This window comes from Ammospiza caudacuta, chromosome 8 (genome assembly GCF_027887145.1).
Source record: "Ammospiza caudacuta isolate bAmmCau1 chromosome 8, bAmmCau1.pri, whole genome shotgun sequence".
In the NCBI taxonomy this organism is placed as follows: domain Eukaryota; kingdom Metazoa; phylum Chordata; class Aves; order Passeriformes; family Passerellidae; genus Ammospiza; species Ammospiza caudacuta.
In genome coordinates this window covers 13,689,429-13,707,198 of record NC_080600.1, presented here as the reverse complement: position 1 = coordinate 13,707,198, position 17,770 = coordinate 13,689,429, and the positions used below count along the sequence as shown (strand labels likewise).

At 40.8% G+C, this 17,770-nt stretch overlaps 1 protein-coding gene across 1 annotated transcript; it reads right to left on the bottom strand.

The window, feature by feature from the left end:
- Positions 1 to 235: 235 nt before the first annotated feature.
- On the bottom strand, positions 236 to 17,142 carry WDR75 (WD repeat domain 75). Its single transcript, XM_058809425.1, has 21 exons — positions 17,049 to 17,142; positions 16,773 to 16,902; positions 15,984 to 16,049; positions 15,318 to 15,411; positions 14,606 to 14,730; positions 14,208 to 14,278; positions 13,549 to 13,665; positions 12,922 to 13,010; positions 11,962 to 12,120; positions 11,620 to 11,679; positions 11,415 to 11,530; positions 10,770 to 10,942; positions 9,831 to 9,994; positions 7,451 to 7,634; positions 5,931 to 6,025; positions 5,456 to 5,551; positions 4,729 to 4,898; positions 4,092 to 4,151; positions 2,892 to 3,035; positions 2,716 to 2,807; positions 236 to 845 (listed from the first exon to the last, which is right to left on the bottom strand). Exons 1-21 carry the CDS (start codon positions 17,132 to 17,134, stop codon positions 641 to 643), a joined length of 2,496 nt encoding a protein of 831 aa, XP_058665408.1. The 5' UTR covers positions 17,135 to 17,142; the 3' UTR covers positions 236 to 640.
- Positions 17,143 to 17,770: the final 628 nt, after the last annotated feature.

Sequence of the window (17,770 nt, the reverse complement as noted above, 5' to 3'; positions counted from 1 at the left end):
TTGCCTTCATGCTGCAGCACCATGGAGATTGTATTTGCACTTGGGCCCTCAAATTCACCACTTCAAACCAATTCTACACTCTGCTACAGTTAAGTGATACCATTAATATCTATATTCTCTAACCAGGCATGTTAAACCACTTCTCATCTGTCTCAACAGCTGGAGAGGAACTTCTGGGGAGGAGACTTGTTACTTACCTGCATACAGCACCAAGAACCAGCCTGACCTCCCCTGCCACACCTTGAGCTAAGCTCTGTCACCAACTGAAGGCATGTGCTGCTGCTGCTTTGGCAGCAGTAACTCAGCCCCAGTGGGGAAGATTTTCAGCAGCTGAGCTGTCACTTTGCTAACTGATCACAAGCCAGATAATGAACTCAGTTTTGCTCTTAGCCTTTTAAATACACTTGCAAGGGGGTGGGGAGCCCCCAAGCCAGGTTAAGCATTTTCTAAGGTCACAGAGAATCAGTAATAAACTAAGAGCAGAATCAGCTTTTCAAAACTTTAATCACTCCCCCTTGTTCCGCATTCCTTTGGAAAGAGAAGCTGATAAAATTTTTGGCCAGAGGACCTGAAAAAAATTTAAAAGAATATTTAATCCACAAAGCTTCAACTTGCAGTATAAAAAAAGTAAGATGTCTGTTTAGAAGGCTGATATCCAGCTGTAGTCCATTTTTCTTATTTTTCGTAGCTCCTTTTCCTGGGATTTAGACAGTTTACATGTCATCTCTCCTAATAATTCCATATGGCTTGTATCCTCTTGTTCCATTGCTGTGACATCTTCCTCATCTGAATCATCCTCTGCTTTTTCACTTTCCATTTCTACTTCATCAGCAACTTCTTCAGCACTGGAAGATGGTTGGAAACAACCCAATTAATAGGTACTCTCACATACTACAGTACTATAGAGGAGAAGTAAACAAGATTTTTTTTTTTTTTTCATTTCACTCTACCTTTTTCCTTTCAGTCTACCTACTATACTTGTCTTGCAATCTCAATTTCAAGCCATTTTTCAAATAGCTCTCCTCTAAGTAAACTTAAAATAGTTTTTTCTTGAAATATAATAGGTAACTGCAGAGCAGGCAGGTCAGCATTATGACAAATGTTACAACATTGCAGTCCTACAGGATCAGAAATGTTGGATATACTGGTAGATGAGACAGTATTCAAGAAGGTCATTCTTCTCTTTCAAATCTGAAAAGGGTCACTTGGTCTTAAAAATACCTAGAGTGTTATTAGGAAAGAAAAAAATTCTTTGGTTGCTTGTTTTTTTGTTCTCTAAATGTAGAGAGATGTTTAAAGTGGCCATTCCCTTCTGAGTTCAAGAGTTTTAAGCCTGTGCTGAAGTAGAAAGCACAATTCCAACAAATTATATGGAACTGTTAAAATTTAAAAAGCATTAATGAATAGTATTAATTCAAGTGTCTGTTGTATAAATAGTCCAGATCTATTAAGAGTGAACTGCATGGCAAAACAAACAGTACTGGTCTTCTAAAAACCCTCTGTTCTAACAAACTATCCATCACTCACAAAATGTAAATGGAGAAGCACACAGTAATATCATATTACCAAGGAAAATAGAAGCATTTAATGCTAATAATATATCCAACTGTATAATATATACAGTGATAAATTGTGATCAATCTTCAAGGGCCCAATGCTTACAATTACATGTATCTTTAAATGCACAGCCACAGCAGTCACTGCTGTCAAAGTACAAGCTGTGCAAGTGCAAATATTTACACAGGTCACTGAACTCTCACATTCTTCAGGACTGAAACTAGATGCACGTTCCCATGTATTAGATTTCTGCCACTGTTCTGTGGCTGTTTTGTTGTGCTGTGCAGAGATCCTGCAGCAGTGGCAGCACAAGGTGGCAGAAGCCAGGACACAGAACAGGCTGCAGGGCAGAACCCAGGGCACTCAGGGGCTGTGATTGTTCCTGGGTGAGCCCTGGCCCTGTGAACCACCCACTCACCCATCTGGCAAATCCACACCAACACCAGACTGCAAGGACAGGCTTTCATCCCCAGCCTGGCAGAGTCTAATGAAGCATTTTAAAGAACACATGGCACAAAAATGCAATCACTGAACTGGCTTCAGAGTAAGTGACAAGATATTAATCCTAATACAAGTGCACTGTCATAATCCCTGTGCCTGCATTCCTTTGATCCCAAAGGAGAAAGCTACAAATTTAAGTACCTATCTAACTACTCTATTAAACTGGCATTAATGCACTGTAAGCCAAACTTAGATGTGCTTACAGTATAACCTTTTATTCTGTAGCTTAATTAGAAATGACATTTGAGTTCTAAACCAATTCTTAAGATCAAGCTTCTAACTTACTGGTGTAGCTAGAAACTGAAACCAAGAATTATGCAGCAAGTCATAGGAATTTCAAATAAAGTTGAGAATCTAATATTGAACCAAAAATAGCACTAAAAAGCCATTAAATCCCTGGAATAAAGTTAAATTCATAGAGAACATTTGAGTGTAAAAGGCAGTGTTTTGCATATAAGCACATTAGGCAAAACCCAGCAAAAGTAACAGCAACAAAAGAGGCAATATACTAAATAGCCAGACCATTACCACACTCAAGTATTCTACTGAATTACTGAATAGATAAAGTGCTGGAAAACTGCTTTCACACTTCAAACAAAGACTGACATAATTTAAAGTAACTTTGATAACTAAGGAGAGTTCTTGAACTTTTCTTACCTTTTGTTCTCTTTGGAGATGAGCAATGAATTAATAAATATAGTGCAGAGGAAGGAAGCAGATGGCAAAACGTGTGCTGGAGTGTGCAAAAGCTGCAAAGATAAAACAAAAGCTTTATGAATGGCTTTGTTTGTCATGATTTTGCTTGTAATTACTTTTATTGTAATTACTCCTACCTCTTTGACAGCAGGTGAAGCTTGCTCCTGCTTATTATGAACAACTGGTTTTCCAAGGTCTGTATCCTCCTGTGCTTGCTGACGTCTGTGCTTTCCCAGCAGCACACTAAATGGTGTCACAGGAAGACTTTCTTCTACTGCCAGCTTGAAAAAATGTAAGTAGAATTTTAGTGTCACAAATCTAAGTTCTATCTCCTTTTAAGTTACCAAAATTCAGAATAAACTCAACTGAAAAAAGCCTACACTCAAACTTAACTCAAATGAGCTATGTGGTTCTTTGTACTCATTCTCTGTCAGGTGTCTGGAGAGAATCCTGCACAGAGGGTTACAAAACTCTCCAGAATCTGGCCCCAAGAACACTGGATTTTAGTTTGCTGGTGTACCTATTAACTTCCAAGTATGGAAGGTGGTGCATGCGCCAGAAAACCAAAGGATGGGTTTTCTGATTTCACAGAACCAAAAGATCATTTATACTCCAGCATCATGTGCAGAGAGATACAATTATACAATGGGAAGCAAAACATGGCACCTTGACTTCTGGCGTTTTCCTGCATCAATATACATTTATCTGAACACCAAATTATTTTCCCACTCTCCAAAGAAACTGATTGTTTATGCCCACAGTCCCACAGCATTTTGTATTAGAAAGATACTAACTTCTACTTTGATCTAGTTTATCTGACCAACCAAATCAATCAAATGCTGCGTTACAGTTTTAACTTCTTCAAAATGAATTAAAAAAAAAAATTCAATTTCCCAGACTACTTCTCCACAGAAATACATATTAGAATGCAATTCTGGAACTCCTTCTCACAGGCAAATCACAATTGACTGACAACTGGTCATCCCTATAGTTCAGACCACACTCAAGGTTCCAAGTGTTACAGAAACCAAGATAAGGAAAGAGCTTATTTAAACATTTTGCTTCATTTGTGTAACCTGAATCTTTTAGAAAATTATTATTTTTTTCCCCCAGGGGAAATGGAGTAGTTCACTGGTACTTAAAAAAATTTTGCAAACAGCACTTCTTGTTAAAAAATAAGCAAATACAGATAACTGCCCCTTCAGCTAAGTGCCTGTGACTCCAGGTAAGGATCTGGTGAGCATTTTCATGACAAAAGGGAATTTCAATATGACAAAATAACCATCAGAATTTTGAATTGCCCTGCCCATCTCAGTCAGAAGTTCTATGAGAGGTACCTGTTTGCTTGATGGTGTGAGCCTTTCTTCCAGAGACTTTGTGCTAAGTGTCATCAGCTCCTAAAATACAGAAGGATGTAGCAGAGTTATCATATGTGAAACTGCTTTCTATATTTACATAACTTGCCTACAGAAGCTTCCAACTGGCCCAAAAGTTTTATCAGTCAAGTGGAAGAGGAAAACCATCTCTTCATCTTTATTTTGTAAAGAAACTGAAGAGAAGCAAGAATGGGCCTAAAGGTTCTATGGGCTTTTTGGGAAAACAAACAGAAACCCCACACCCCCATCCAGAAATGACAAGGAAACTGAATATCACATGGAACATGTGAATAATCAGCAATAATCCATTCTAGGTGCTTGTTTAAGTTAAACAGCGCAGGCAATGTTCCCATGTTATCTAGTCTCTTGTATCAATGCAGCAGCATAAAACTATTCACAGGAATAGGAGAAAACCAGTAAATAATTTTGATCTTAGGCTGTTTTGGCAGTTAAAAGCTTTCAGCAAAGCACAGCTTACAATGACATGAAAACAAAAAAGGAACTTCTATGCTCATAAGCAGAACTCTGAATTCACATCAATCCATTTTAAAGAAAACAGTTTTTCCCCAGGAACCACCTACCAATTACTATTCCTTACTTGTGTATCTGTAAGAAAAAACAGCTGGGATTTTCTTAGCCAAAGGTATTTTTCTGAGCTAATCGTTTCAGGTTCATCTCTGGGAACGAAGGCAGCAAGCAGGATCTTTTCTTTACAAAGATTTCTCTGGATGTAGACTGGCCATGGCTCACTTGGTTTAAACACAAACACTGCAAAACCAAAAATATCTTCTTTTTAAATCAGAAAATTCTTATGCTCCTGGCTAGCTGTCAAAGCCCTGCATATCACAACCAGGAAAGGTGGACAGGATTGCCTCCAAGCACCACTTCACAGGAATATAACTGGCTAACTTTAGTCAATAATAGAAGGGACCTTTCACAATACTCCAGTCCAGAGAACACACTTGGAAATTAACATTTCTGTAGGAAGAGTTATCTTAATTTATTGTCAGAGCTCTAAAATGTAGCTGCATAGTTCTGCATTTACAAGAGAGGGTCAAGAACATTTCAGACCCTCACCCAGAAAATGTGGTTAATCCTGAGATATATCCTGTACCTGAAAGTACCAGCTGGAAGAAAAGGTAACACACTTTATCTATCAGAATGCTGCTGTCAGATATGGCTCAGTTCCCACAGGTGCAAGCACCCACTGAAGTCCCTCTCCAGCTCTCATGGTCTGAGTTCTAAGAAAACCTTTTCTAGGAATTGTGCTTCCCCAGTTTTAAATTCTGCTGATCCTGACTAGTGAAAGAAGGCTTTGTACTTACAGCTGGACTCTTTGGAGAGCCATGAGACTGCAGCAATGTGTTCAGAAAGGGGATCAGGTTGCAGAACCACGACGTTGAGGTGGGCACTCCACTCCACTGAAAAGCAAGCACAGCAAGAGGCAGAGGTGAAAAGGAGCCAAACAAAAGGTCAAACAAACACCACACAGAGCCTTAGCTGCTGGAAGAGGCAGCTCCACTCATTCCCTGGTGAATAAAAACACACAAATGCTACCAACTCCTACACAAGTGTAAGAAATTACCATTACTGGGTTATCGTTCACCTAACCCAAGATCTATTTCTGCACACACAAAGCACATGCACATGGACAGGATATTCTCCTAAGTATGAAAATAATCTCATTTCCACAGGGCATTTTGTAGTGTGTTAAATCTGGAACTGAACTAGAATGATTTCAAGGTTTCACAGTAATTTCAAGCAATAAATTACTCTAGCACACGTTCAAGCTGATCTTACATGCACAAGTGAGCAGGTTCCAGCAACACAGAAAGCCATAATCAGTGGCACCAATAAGGTACTTGGAACATGTTAGTCTCCCAAAGCAGATGTTCCTACAGAAGTAAAAAGTCAAAACAAATTAGTCACCTTCAGAGTTCATCTTTGTTTCTCTATGTAGCAATTACTCACAAGTCACAAAAACCATTTAGTTATGATTTAGTTTTGGTATCTAAATCCAAAGCTTCCTTTTTGCATTCACCTCAAGTGGCATGAAACTCCACACACAACTATCAGATAAATCTGATAATTTAAAATGTGCATAAATATGTAAGGATTACATGGTTCTACAGCGTTCCAATATAAAGGAGGAATTTAAAACTCTAAAACAAATTACAAACCCATACATAATTTTAAGTATTCACACTGGGATTGAAAAATAATTTAATATTTAAAGAAGCCCTACTATTGTTTAGAAACTAGAATGAGTGAAGTAGTTTAAAAAGGGTTATTAGAACTCCAGTTGAAGACAGCATGTGATTTAATTTCTCAGTCTCTTGTTTGAGAATAACAGAACAGCCTTAGGACTTGTAATGATAAAAGATTTTAAAAAAAGCTAATAAGGGACAGAATTTGTGTATTAAAGAAAAGCCCTTTGACATTATGCAAATAATACAGCAATTCATTAATTAGAAATGACATTTGAGTTCCAGAGTAATTTATTTCCTTTTAATATAACAAATAGTAAAGGTTATAAGAGGAGGCAGCTGGCCTGGGAAAAACTTGGCACTGCAATAAGCTGGTGGCTCACATGCCTCCCACAATTTTCCTCCACAGCAGTTTCAGAATAACATTTCTCAATTTCTAATCTTAGAGGACCAACACAAAACAGATTTCATCACACAAAAGAAAAGCTTAAAAATATACACACAGCACATGGAAGGGAGAAACCTCCGTATGCTGCCATGACTCTTTGTGCCAAGAGTCTTTAAAACATTGTGACCATACAATGTTGATGTCTTTTATCATGACAGCTTACAATGGAGCATTGCTGGGATAGTCTGCCAGGAAAACATGGATTTTTGAACAGAGGTTACAGAGGATGAAGATATTTATTTTATAGTACAGGCAATATCAATAAACCATAAAGGCATGATGAACTAATTTCCATTTGCATGCATGCATACACAAATTATGAACCAACTGTCTGCATTTACATTTTTTCAGGACTTTGATTCACCCCTGGATTAATGGGGGAAAAGAGAAGTGCTATCAACACACTACTTGTGTGCTCCATGATACAGATTTAAGGATGAGAGGTACAAGAGACATAAACAAGAAGGAAGTGCAATGCTCAATCTTATTTTTAACCAACACCTAAAAGCCATTTTAATATTTTCTATATATGAATTTAAGACTGATAAATTCAATGTTTATGTGTATATGTTTATGAACATATACAAGGTCTTGGACTGCTATGAATTGATTCTTTCTTTTCTCAGAGTTCAAATGAGACACAAAAGAGCAGATGAAAAATGTACCTTATATTTCCAGGTGGATGGCAAAATGTACACTTAAGATCCCAAGTAAGTGAATCCCATACAGTGACAGTTTCTTCAAAGCTAACAGCCAGCAAAGAGCCATCTTCTGAGAAGCAGCAGTTTGTAGCTTGGTAGTTGTGGTAGCTGCCCACAAAGTCACAGCTCCAGCTCACACTCTGGTGTGCTGCATTGAATGAACAAGCCAGTTAATTCAAGTCCATACATGAAGAAAGAAGAAGTCAATTATTACTGCAGAACAGGCTCAAGGCAAAACAGTTTTCTTCACAATTTTTGAAGAGTACAGAGAATCTGTCCTGCTCTAATATGAGAAACAGCTGGTAGGGTTTTCATTTGTCCTCAGTTTTGCATTTGAACAGAGAACCTTGAGACTGACATGGTACAATATTCATGCTTAGTTTGCAACTCCATTAACTGTGCTCTCACAGAGGCAGAGCTTAGGTAAAATGATACCCAAGTAATTTCAACACTTATTTTTCTGGAAAAATTGTTCTGTCATAACTCTAGCAAGAACACAGGAGCATCACTCAAAATCTGAACACAGCTTGCATTTGAGTCCAACAAAGCTCATGGTTCATTTACAGAGGATTTGAGGATCATTAAGTGACCCACCAGCATGCTTCCTTCTGCTGGTTCACCTGCCACTGCATTCTGTTTGGACACCTTTCCCACTGTTGATAGTTACCAGAAAATAAACTGGAGCAAAGTGATGTACTTACCACATTAACATACATTTCCCAGTATAAAATAATTCCTACAGCATGCTTTTCAAATATTTGAGTAGGATGAGGAAAAAAAAGGAAAATCACCCTATGCTTAGCTACCCTTTATATAATGGCTACAAGTTGATGATTAAAAGACCTGCCTGTAAAAAAAAAAAGCCAGAAACGACTGAGCACTTCCAACTGCATGGCACCATCTAGGGGCCCAGCAAGAGACCTGCTGCAATGAACACATACCAGAGTGAACTCAACTGAGGAGCTCTTTGCTAAACTAGTATTTGCTGCAGAAAAGCTGCAGCATGTCAAGTTTTCTACCTGAGCATTCCTACTCTGCCCCACTGGGCAAATACACCACAGCAGCCACCACTAATTGGTACTTTCACATATGCCAAGAAACAGAACCCTGCAGTCACCTCAAATACAAACACCCTGATGAGGCCAGTCAGCAGAGACAAAACTATTTTGTGGAAGGAAAAAAAATATTTTCATCCCCAACTGATACTATACTCAAGATCAAAGTATCTGCTCATTAAGTTAAGATATAATTTAGCCTCAGAATAATTTATGAAAAAAGGCAAAACCAAACACTCTTTCAGATACCACTTGGGAGATTACTACTAATACAGTAAATTACACAAGTTTTGTCTTTCTTCTCATCCCTTTGTCTTTATCCCTCAGCCACAGCTGAGGGATAAAGAACTTGGAAAGAGAAAGTCTGGCAAAGTCTGCCAAATGGAAACCCTAGCAGCTCTAAAGTACTTTTGAACATGTTCTCACCTGCCCATGAAAAGACAAACAGATTACTAAACTGCAAGCAGTTCAGCAACACCACTATCACAGCTACTTAGGAACATGAAATGACAAGACAGCCAAGTGGCAGGAAAGTGCCACCTCACTGAAGTGTCCCTGACACTGTAAAAACATTGAAGTAAAAAGACATTAATATGTTGGAAATCTTTTGTATTTCATGTCCAAAGGCATACAGAGCAATCAATAAACATACACAGATGGTGTGTTTGAAAGACGTGAACATCAGCATGTCTTTCAAAAGGTTAAATTTAGTTATTAAAAATACCAGAAATTTCAGAAATACCTAAATACCCATTCTATGATGTTCAAGTACCTAATGAAAAGGAAGGATGTTCAAAAATGAACTCTGAAGTGATAGATATGTTGAACTGCAAAAGCACTCTTATTTTACACTAAGCTCAAACAGACTAACACATTTCTGTATCCTGCTCCTTTGAGCAAGATTCTCAAAGGAAAAGCCAACCCAGAGGACTGACAAAAATCCATTCTCTCAGCATGGAAAAATCACTACCACAAATAGTTCTTTAACCAATGAACATAGGCTGCCACTCCCTTCTGCAGCAGCTTGCCAAGGTCTTTGGTTATATCAGGAAACTCCAGACCAAACTAATATTGTAAAGTATGGCAGAACTCCATCACAGGATGCTCAGGAGAACACAATACTTCATGCAGCAGCAGAAGCAGATCAATGCAGGGGACTAAGCAAATAAAAGCAGGGTCTTGATTTCTAGAGCATGACTTCAAATGGCAACATAGGTAATTTCCAGCTCAGGTTATTCTTACAGTTCTAGGTTACAAGATGAAATAAGTTATTTTTTGGCCACACTTACCTTCTGGATCAGAGTCTTCTACCATCACCCAGACTTTAAACACACAGTCTCTGCCAGTTGTTACCAGGATGAGTGAGTCATCTCCCAGTTCATCCATGTCACGAAAGCACATGTCTGTGATGTGGTTGTCATGGGGTGTGTTTATTCTGGTGTTCAGTGCAAAGCTATAGGAAAAGAAAGCAAAACCTTGCCATTCTATTTCATTTGGAACCTGGGGAAGAATTCAGTTCAAGCTGATTCTGGAATGGGCAGGGAGAAGAGCAATCAATGGAATTTGTAATTAAGACTGCTAAATGCTATTGCATTAAAGATCAGGTTTCCCTAATGGCTTCCATACAGTAGCCCAGCACCAAAAAATATCAGTAGGCAAGCATCTCTCAAATACTCAGCCTGAACCTGGGCAGTCATTCCAGTACTTAGAAAATCAGTCACATGGTTTATCTGTGTAGTAGCTTTCTTTTACCTTGTTTCTTTAAGAAAATAATTTGTAGTCAAAATGCAATTTTTTAAATAAGAAAATTACGGAAAGGCTATTAACCAGGAAAGGAAAATTAAGGAAAGGCTATTAATGCATATGTTAGCTAAAGACAAAAACCAACAATAAAGTTATAATCTTCTGAATCTTCTGGAGAAGGACTAATCAACTAATGATGGATTACACAGAGGTGAGGAAACTATATGAGCTACAGAATCATTCTGTCAGGTCCATGAGTCTTCATACCAAGAAAATATGTGAATTGAAGTCCCATGGTTAAAATAGTCTCTAATTACTGTAAGTAAAATAAATCCAGAGCAATTATTTCGTGTGTGTATTCAGTGCAACACTGTGCTCTGTTGCAGATGCTGTAGTGTGTATAGTAACTTCCCAGATCTTTGCAAGGCAACATCTGTGCAGAGATTTGTTTGACTGGCAGCTGGAAGGCCAGCTGTTACCATTACCTCTGTGTTTCTTCACTGTAGAACCACAGCTTCAGCTGTAGCTCGGGGTCAGCCACTTCCTCGCTCTCCTCCACCGTGGCCAGCCAGGTGCCCCGAGCGCTGAACGCCACCTTCACCAGGTCCGACTGCTTCAGGCCCGCCTGGTGGATGTACTGCCGCTGCACGATGTCCAGCTGCAAAGCAAGCCCACAGGGGAGTTAAATTCAGGTGCAGCTGGAAGAGATACCACTCATGAAACCACAGAGGAAGGATGTTCTGAGGGCTCCAGTTAGACTTGAATGGGCAGTGGCATGAAGAAGTACGCCAACGTGTGGGGAAAGCTGAATTAGAGCGTGTGCATTCCACAGCGATGCAAAGTGTAGGAAAGAATGAAAAATAATTTGAAGGTGTTTTACCTACAAATTTTTGACATTTAACAGGATAGCACACTGTTTTAAAGTACTTTTTTCAGCATCAATATTTAGATTTGCTCATCACGTGAAGTCGCATGTAAAGCCAAGAACATGTCAGCTTGGAATCCAGCCTTGTGGGATAGCTGCAAGATTTTTTTCCCCATTTGCCATATTAAGCCTTCAAATAAATCCTGATGCACAAGTTACTTGACTGAGTAAGTTAAAAGTTTTGGTACAAGCCCATCCAACTTACACTGAACAATTGTTGGTCACTCTGGAGGGAATAGAACTGCAAGTGGCCTGGCTCTCCATTCAGGACCAAAGCTTTAGTTCTAGGATCAACCACTAGGCCAGTCTTGACATCCCTACCTGGAAACAAAATTCAGGTGACAAATGACCAAAGATGTCAAGTGACACATTCCACACTCTAAGTGGAAGAGAAATTTTACTGCACTTACTTTTGATTAGCCCTTGAATACTTCTGGAAAACCTTAGGTTGCTGTTGATTATTGAAATTCCTGAAAGAGAAAGCAAGGCACACATTTCATGGTGGGAAAGAACTGTAACCTTCTGTACTGCAAATGTATCTTTTCCCAGTTTATGACACCAAAGTGGAAAGCCAAGTTACAGCAGTCACCAAGCAAATTCACAGAACTGATCAAAGAGCAAAAGAAACTGTTTCTTCAGATCATTAATGTAATTTTATGCAGTTCTTAATTAATTCATGCAAAATCAACAAAATAAAGCTCATACAGATTTGCATTTCCACTGAAGTGATGCTAGGATGTGTTTTGGCTTACTGTTGTCTGTGTGCAGGGTGCAGCAGAGAACGCCGTCAGAGGACATGGAAATGCACTCGATGGGAGACCCCAAACGAGGCAGGAAATCCTTCTGGCATGAAGATTCATTGTGCCACTGGACTAGAACAGATTCAACTCCACCACTCAGCAACCTGGTTCCTTTTCCAGCAACAAAATACAGTTAAAAGGTTTTGCTTAAAAAGAAATGAAATCAGCAGCCTGTGTCTTTACAATGACAGACAGACATGAAATTTCTCAAAACTTTTTAAACTGTCAGAAGTAAATGACAATACCAAGCCTGGGTAATATACACAGACATGCTTCTCATTATTTCCTGTTAAACTGCTAGAGAAACTTGAATAGGAACTTGGTCTACGGTGAAATTTCAGCAATGCTTTGGGAGTACATCCCATCACTTTCTGAATCAGCTGGATATTTGTGTGAGGATAAGGCTAAATTGTTCTCCTTCTGTGAAAAGTACTCTGCAGTAAGAAATACCTTGAGAAGAATAGTTCATATCACACAATTCAAACAGAAGTGTATTATTTCTGACAGCAGGTTTGAGCTCAGACAAGACTGACTTGTTTTATTTGGATGCAAGAACTCATCAGTACTACTATTAATAAAACAGAAGGGGAGGAAGAGTTGAGGTGAGGGAGAAGAGGTGAGATAAGGGGTTAGATTTTTCCTTCTACAACAAGAGAAAGGTATTTGACATTATAAATGCCAATCAAAATGCATATAGAAAATAACTCCCTTAGTTTTTATTTCAGATCCTTCCTGGCTACACTTAAAATTCTAGAAATTAACTTGTTAGTAAGTGTACAAACTTGGAGCTACTACAGATTCTTCCTTGTCTGCTGCAACACTTCAAATTTGAGGTTTTGTTTGTTTGATGGAGATTTTTGGGTAGGGTTTTTCTTATTGCTTTGTTTTGGTTTTTATTTTTCTTCTACTCACCCTCCAAAGAATAAGCCAGATCCATGACAGTATCATGATGCCAGTGCAGTGCTGAATATGTGTATCCTTTCTTGTGGTGGAAATTCCTCCTGTGTGGAGAGGAACAAAACATTTGTTTACTCACAACATCAACAACAGAGTAAACCAAGGGAAATATTGAACTGAATCAATTACATCATCCTGTCCTCTAACTTCTAGACTGGTTTATCCTATGCTCAAGTGATGCAGAAGGAGGGAAGGAACCACACTACACGTTTTCAGAAACTTCCTGGTGCACACCTCATATCTTGGATATACCGAGCAACTCAGTCCTGAAAGCAACTTAACCACATAGTGTTTCTAATCATGTATTCCACTGATGTGCTCTCCTTAGATGTGCCCATAAAGAGTTATTTCAGCTGTTCTCACATTACCTTTTACGCCTAAGTTTAGATTTAACAGAGCATAACTTAACATAGGCATTTTTCCCACTTGACATATAGACTGTCAGCACTGCAGGTTCATTGCTCATTCTGACTTCTGAAAATGGCAATGCTAAGGATAAATCAGACTGCTTTGCTCAGGTTTGACTTAATTCCTACAGTCAGAGGAGCTCATGGGATGCACAGTTAACCAAGCTCCACGTACCAGAGGCGAATCTTTCCATCAGCATGGCCAGTTGCAATGCAATCCTCTGTAGGATGGCACACGACACAACTGAAGCGATTGTCTCCTCCTTTTGTCTTCACTGTACTTAAAGAAAACCTTCAAAAGTTAAAAAAAGAACTTTAATTTTAAGAGTTGGGTTGGTTTTTCTGAAACAAATCTTCAAAAGGATCAGCTAGTGCACGTAAAAAATAATTCTGATTAGCAAAATTAAACATTTTAAAGTTGTTATGTTCACACGCACTCTCAAAAAATAGTGACAGAGTTATTTTCCTCTTGATTTCCTTAATTATTCACCTTCAATCAAGGTGAAAGAGTTTTTGCTCCTGTCTTCCTCTCCCTCTCCTTTTCTCCTGCTTCCCTCCCGCTGCCTGGGCCCTGCCCAAACTATGTCACTTGTTTCAGGTCAGCATCAACCTACATATTTAACTGAAAAAATACATTCCTGAGCTGCAAAGGTAAGGTACCACTGCCACTGATGTGCTCACTGTTCACCTCTACAGGAAGCTTCTCATATAGTGACTACATCCCCTCCAGCAGAAAACCAAATATGAGACCATGTATGCACACATCATGAGTTAAGAACCATTTAGGATATATCAGACTGAATCAATACCTGATATTTTCATTCTTATTCTTACCTGTTCAACAATTTCCGTTTAAAAAAATAAACTTGGAGATTCACATCCTTCACTGACACCACATATGAATCCTGTAAAAGTAAAGCCATTTTAGACATATAGATTATGTTTTCACACAAGAAAAAAATAAAGGACATTTCACTACAAAATACTTTACTCTGGAGACAATATATAAGCTGATGTTGAGTAAATACTTTGCCATTTCAAGTGTCAAAGTTTCTTTTTTGTTTTTGTAATATTAAAAAAGTATAGTTCTTACACTAATTAATTGACTTCTAGTTTTGTTTCAGTAGTGCTGTACTTTGCATAAAGGCATAAACAGTATAGATATCATTTGAGAGGCAAAAAACCCAACCAACCAATACCCAGAGAAGAAAAAAACCCAGAGGTGAACATACTTCTCTTCCAAATGCAATTTGCTTTGATGATGCACCCACACCATCCAGGACCACTGAGAGCTCCTTGCCTTCCAGATCCTGGCCCGCTCCTTTTGTCAGCTTAACTGAGACCAGCTGGAATGTATCTGACCAAAGAAAAAAATCTGCCTGAAACCAACAGTAGTACTGAAGAACGAGGACCAGGCAGTGGGTGTCACTGCAAGTGTAAGCAGGAGAATCCAAGGGAAGCTGCACAGTATTTGCTCTTGCTCTGAAGCAGCAATATATTATAGTACACAGTGAGGCCAAGCTGTATTTATTGAAGAAAAAATCCCATAAAAATACCTAGGCATGCTGTGAATAGGACAAGTCCGTTTATGGTAATACTGCCTAAGGTGGGAGAATAATCCCCAGCACTCATACCCAACTTCAGTAGTATAACCTGAACCTTGGTGAGCACTGCTCAAAGATGAACTGCATCTGTGAGACCACAACCATGCAGTACATGCTTCAAAAGCAAAGACAAGCACTCTTCTAGACAAATATTGGAATGACAGATGTCACAGAATGAGAATGAAAGAGGTACAAACTGCAGTACTAGACATCTGCCACAGGATTTAAAAAATATTTCACAATTAATTAAAGCCCATTCTAGAAGCACACTGCTCACTGCTGGGACAGTAGCACAGACACAGAATGACAGATGACATGGATGATGCTCCCTGTACTGTACCTCGTTCACCCTTCTTTGGAATGACAACAAACACTGAGTCCTCAGCACTGGCAAGCGCGTACAGTGCCAGAAGTTTGGATCCTACAGTGAAAGTCTGAAGGAAAAAAAAAGAGAAGGAAATCAACAATTACTACGTTTGTGTGTATGTCTTTAAAATAAGGAAATTATGTCTTACAGAAAGGTTCATGTACTAATTAAAATTTTCAATTCTAAGACAAATACATCTTTATTCTATCAAGGACTGATACAAATGTTAAAACAAAACTTATGAAATATGAGACATCAGATTTACTGAAAAGCCTCAGGACAACTTATCCCTAACCCAAAGCAGAAGGCATACCCAGAAGTGGGTATTTAGCAGAAAATATGAGCAAGAGTAAGCAGCCCACATTTTCAAGCCATTGGACCAATTCCTATGGGTGTATCCCAAACTGCAGAACAATTCCCAGAGCTACCCTGGACTCAAAACTGCAGCAGGTAGCAAGGTCAGTACGTCAGTACATCTCCCACCTTCTTCCCCAAAGGATCAGCATCATTATCATCATCACACATTCTTTTACTGCCATGATTAAATGGGTTTTAGGTTGTGTTCACAGTAGAACAACCCATCTCAGACTGATTTGTGCCCATTTTTTAAATGCTCTTAACAGGAATAACTCAACATACTTTAATGGGAATGCCATCCATGAAGTCCCACAGCTTAATGGTGCCATCGAGAGAGGAAGAATAGAGCTGAAGGAAAAAAACCAAACCAACTATATAAGTAAAATCAATAAATCAAAGTCAGATTCTACTTAAGATCACAACCAGGTAACTGAATAATAAAAAATACACGACACAGACCAGCCCTGTGCTGACATCAAATGAAGTGCAAACACAACATCATTACTCCAGTTCAAAATGTACATTGTCACAAAGAGTGAATGCAGATACCCACCATGTGAGCATCCAATTTTAAAAAGCTAATACATAGATCAGTCCCTCTTGGTAAATAAGTCTGGTTTATATCCAGACACCAAAAAAAGCCCAGGCAAACTAGGAGCAGGGAAGGCAAGCTGGGGGCAGAGGGAGCCACTGGGCAAGTTAAAGGGATTTAGTCACATCTGCATCACTACCAGCAGATACAGATGGGTGAACACCAACCAGAGTATTTCTGATCTTCTCACATGCCTCTTTTACTCTTTCAATGAATTTCAACCGGAAACTTTGCTGTATTTCCGTTTTGTTGTTATTCCATTCAAGGAGTGCAATCCACATGACATTTCACGTTTGTGTTTGTGGGAAACTGACATAGCTCTACCGTTCTTGTCAGATTTCAGCGAAACATCCGCTCGACGATGCCATAATCACTCCCAGCCCCTTCCCGAACCCCAGCCAGCCCCGGGACAGCCCCCGCGGGGGCACACAAGGGTCAGGAGCAGCCCGGCCACCCCAGCCGGACCTCCCCCCGCAAACCTGCATGTGGTTGTGTGGGTTGAGCTGGATGCCGGTCACCAGGTCGGCATGGCCGCACAGGAGCCCCAGGGTCTCCTCGGTGTTCACGCTGTGCACCTTCACGAAGTCCCCCGAGGCGTACAGCAGGTACCTGCGGGAGGAAACGCCGTTACCCCGGCCCAAGGGGCCCGGGCACCCCGAGCAGCCGCAGGCCGCGGGGACACCGGCAGGCACAGCCCCGCCCGGAGCTCAGGAGCCCCCCCGATCGAGACAAGCCCGGCCCCCCGTGGCACTTGCTTGGAGTCGGCGGAGAACACGGCCCTGGCGCCGCGCTGGCCGCCGCCGCCGCAGCGCACCACGCGGAGCGCGCCCGGCGACACCATCTTGTCCCGCCGCCACCCGCGCGCCGGCCCCGCCCCGCCCCGCGCTGATTGGCCTCGCCGCCGCCGCGTGCTGCGGGCGGGCTGCACGCGCGCCCCCTCACGGAGACTCCGGGGCGGCGCAGGAGGAGAACGGCCCCAAACCCACCGCATCCATCACCCGGAGCGTGGCACCCAGCATCCAGGCTCTCCCTAAACACCTCCAGGAGCTGCCACCTCCCCGGGCAGCTCCTTCCAAACACTTTCTCTGAAGAAATTCTTCTTAATGTCCCATCTGAACTTCCGCTGGCACAGCTTGAGACTGTGTCCTCCCGCCGGTTACCTGGGAACAGAGCCCGCCCCTCACCTGGCCTCAGGTGATTTTTACGGGGCGCTCCGCCCTTCATTAGTGCCCCTGCCTAGCGCCCCTCAGAGTTCCAGTGAGTGCGGGGAGATATGGAGCTTGCGGGCATGCTGCCCATGCCCACTACCAGGGTTTTCATCCGAAGCCTCCCCCGGCTGCTCCCCGCGGCCATTCCCAGGCTAAGAGGCACTGGGAACGCCGGCCCGTGAGGGGCTGTGCCCCCCTCATCCCCCCGAGTACTCCGGTCCCTCCTGGCCTCAGCGCCTGGCACGGGCTGTAAGGAAGAGTTGTCTGCC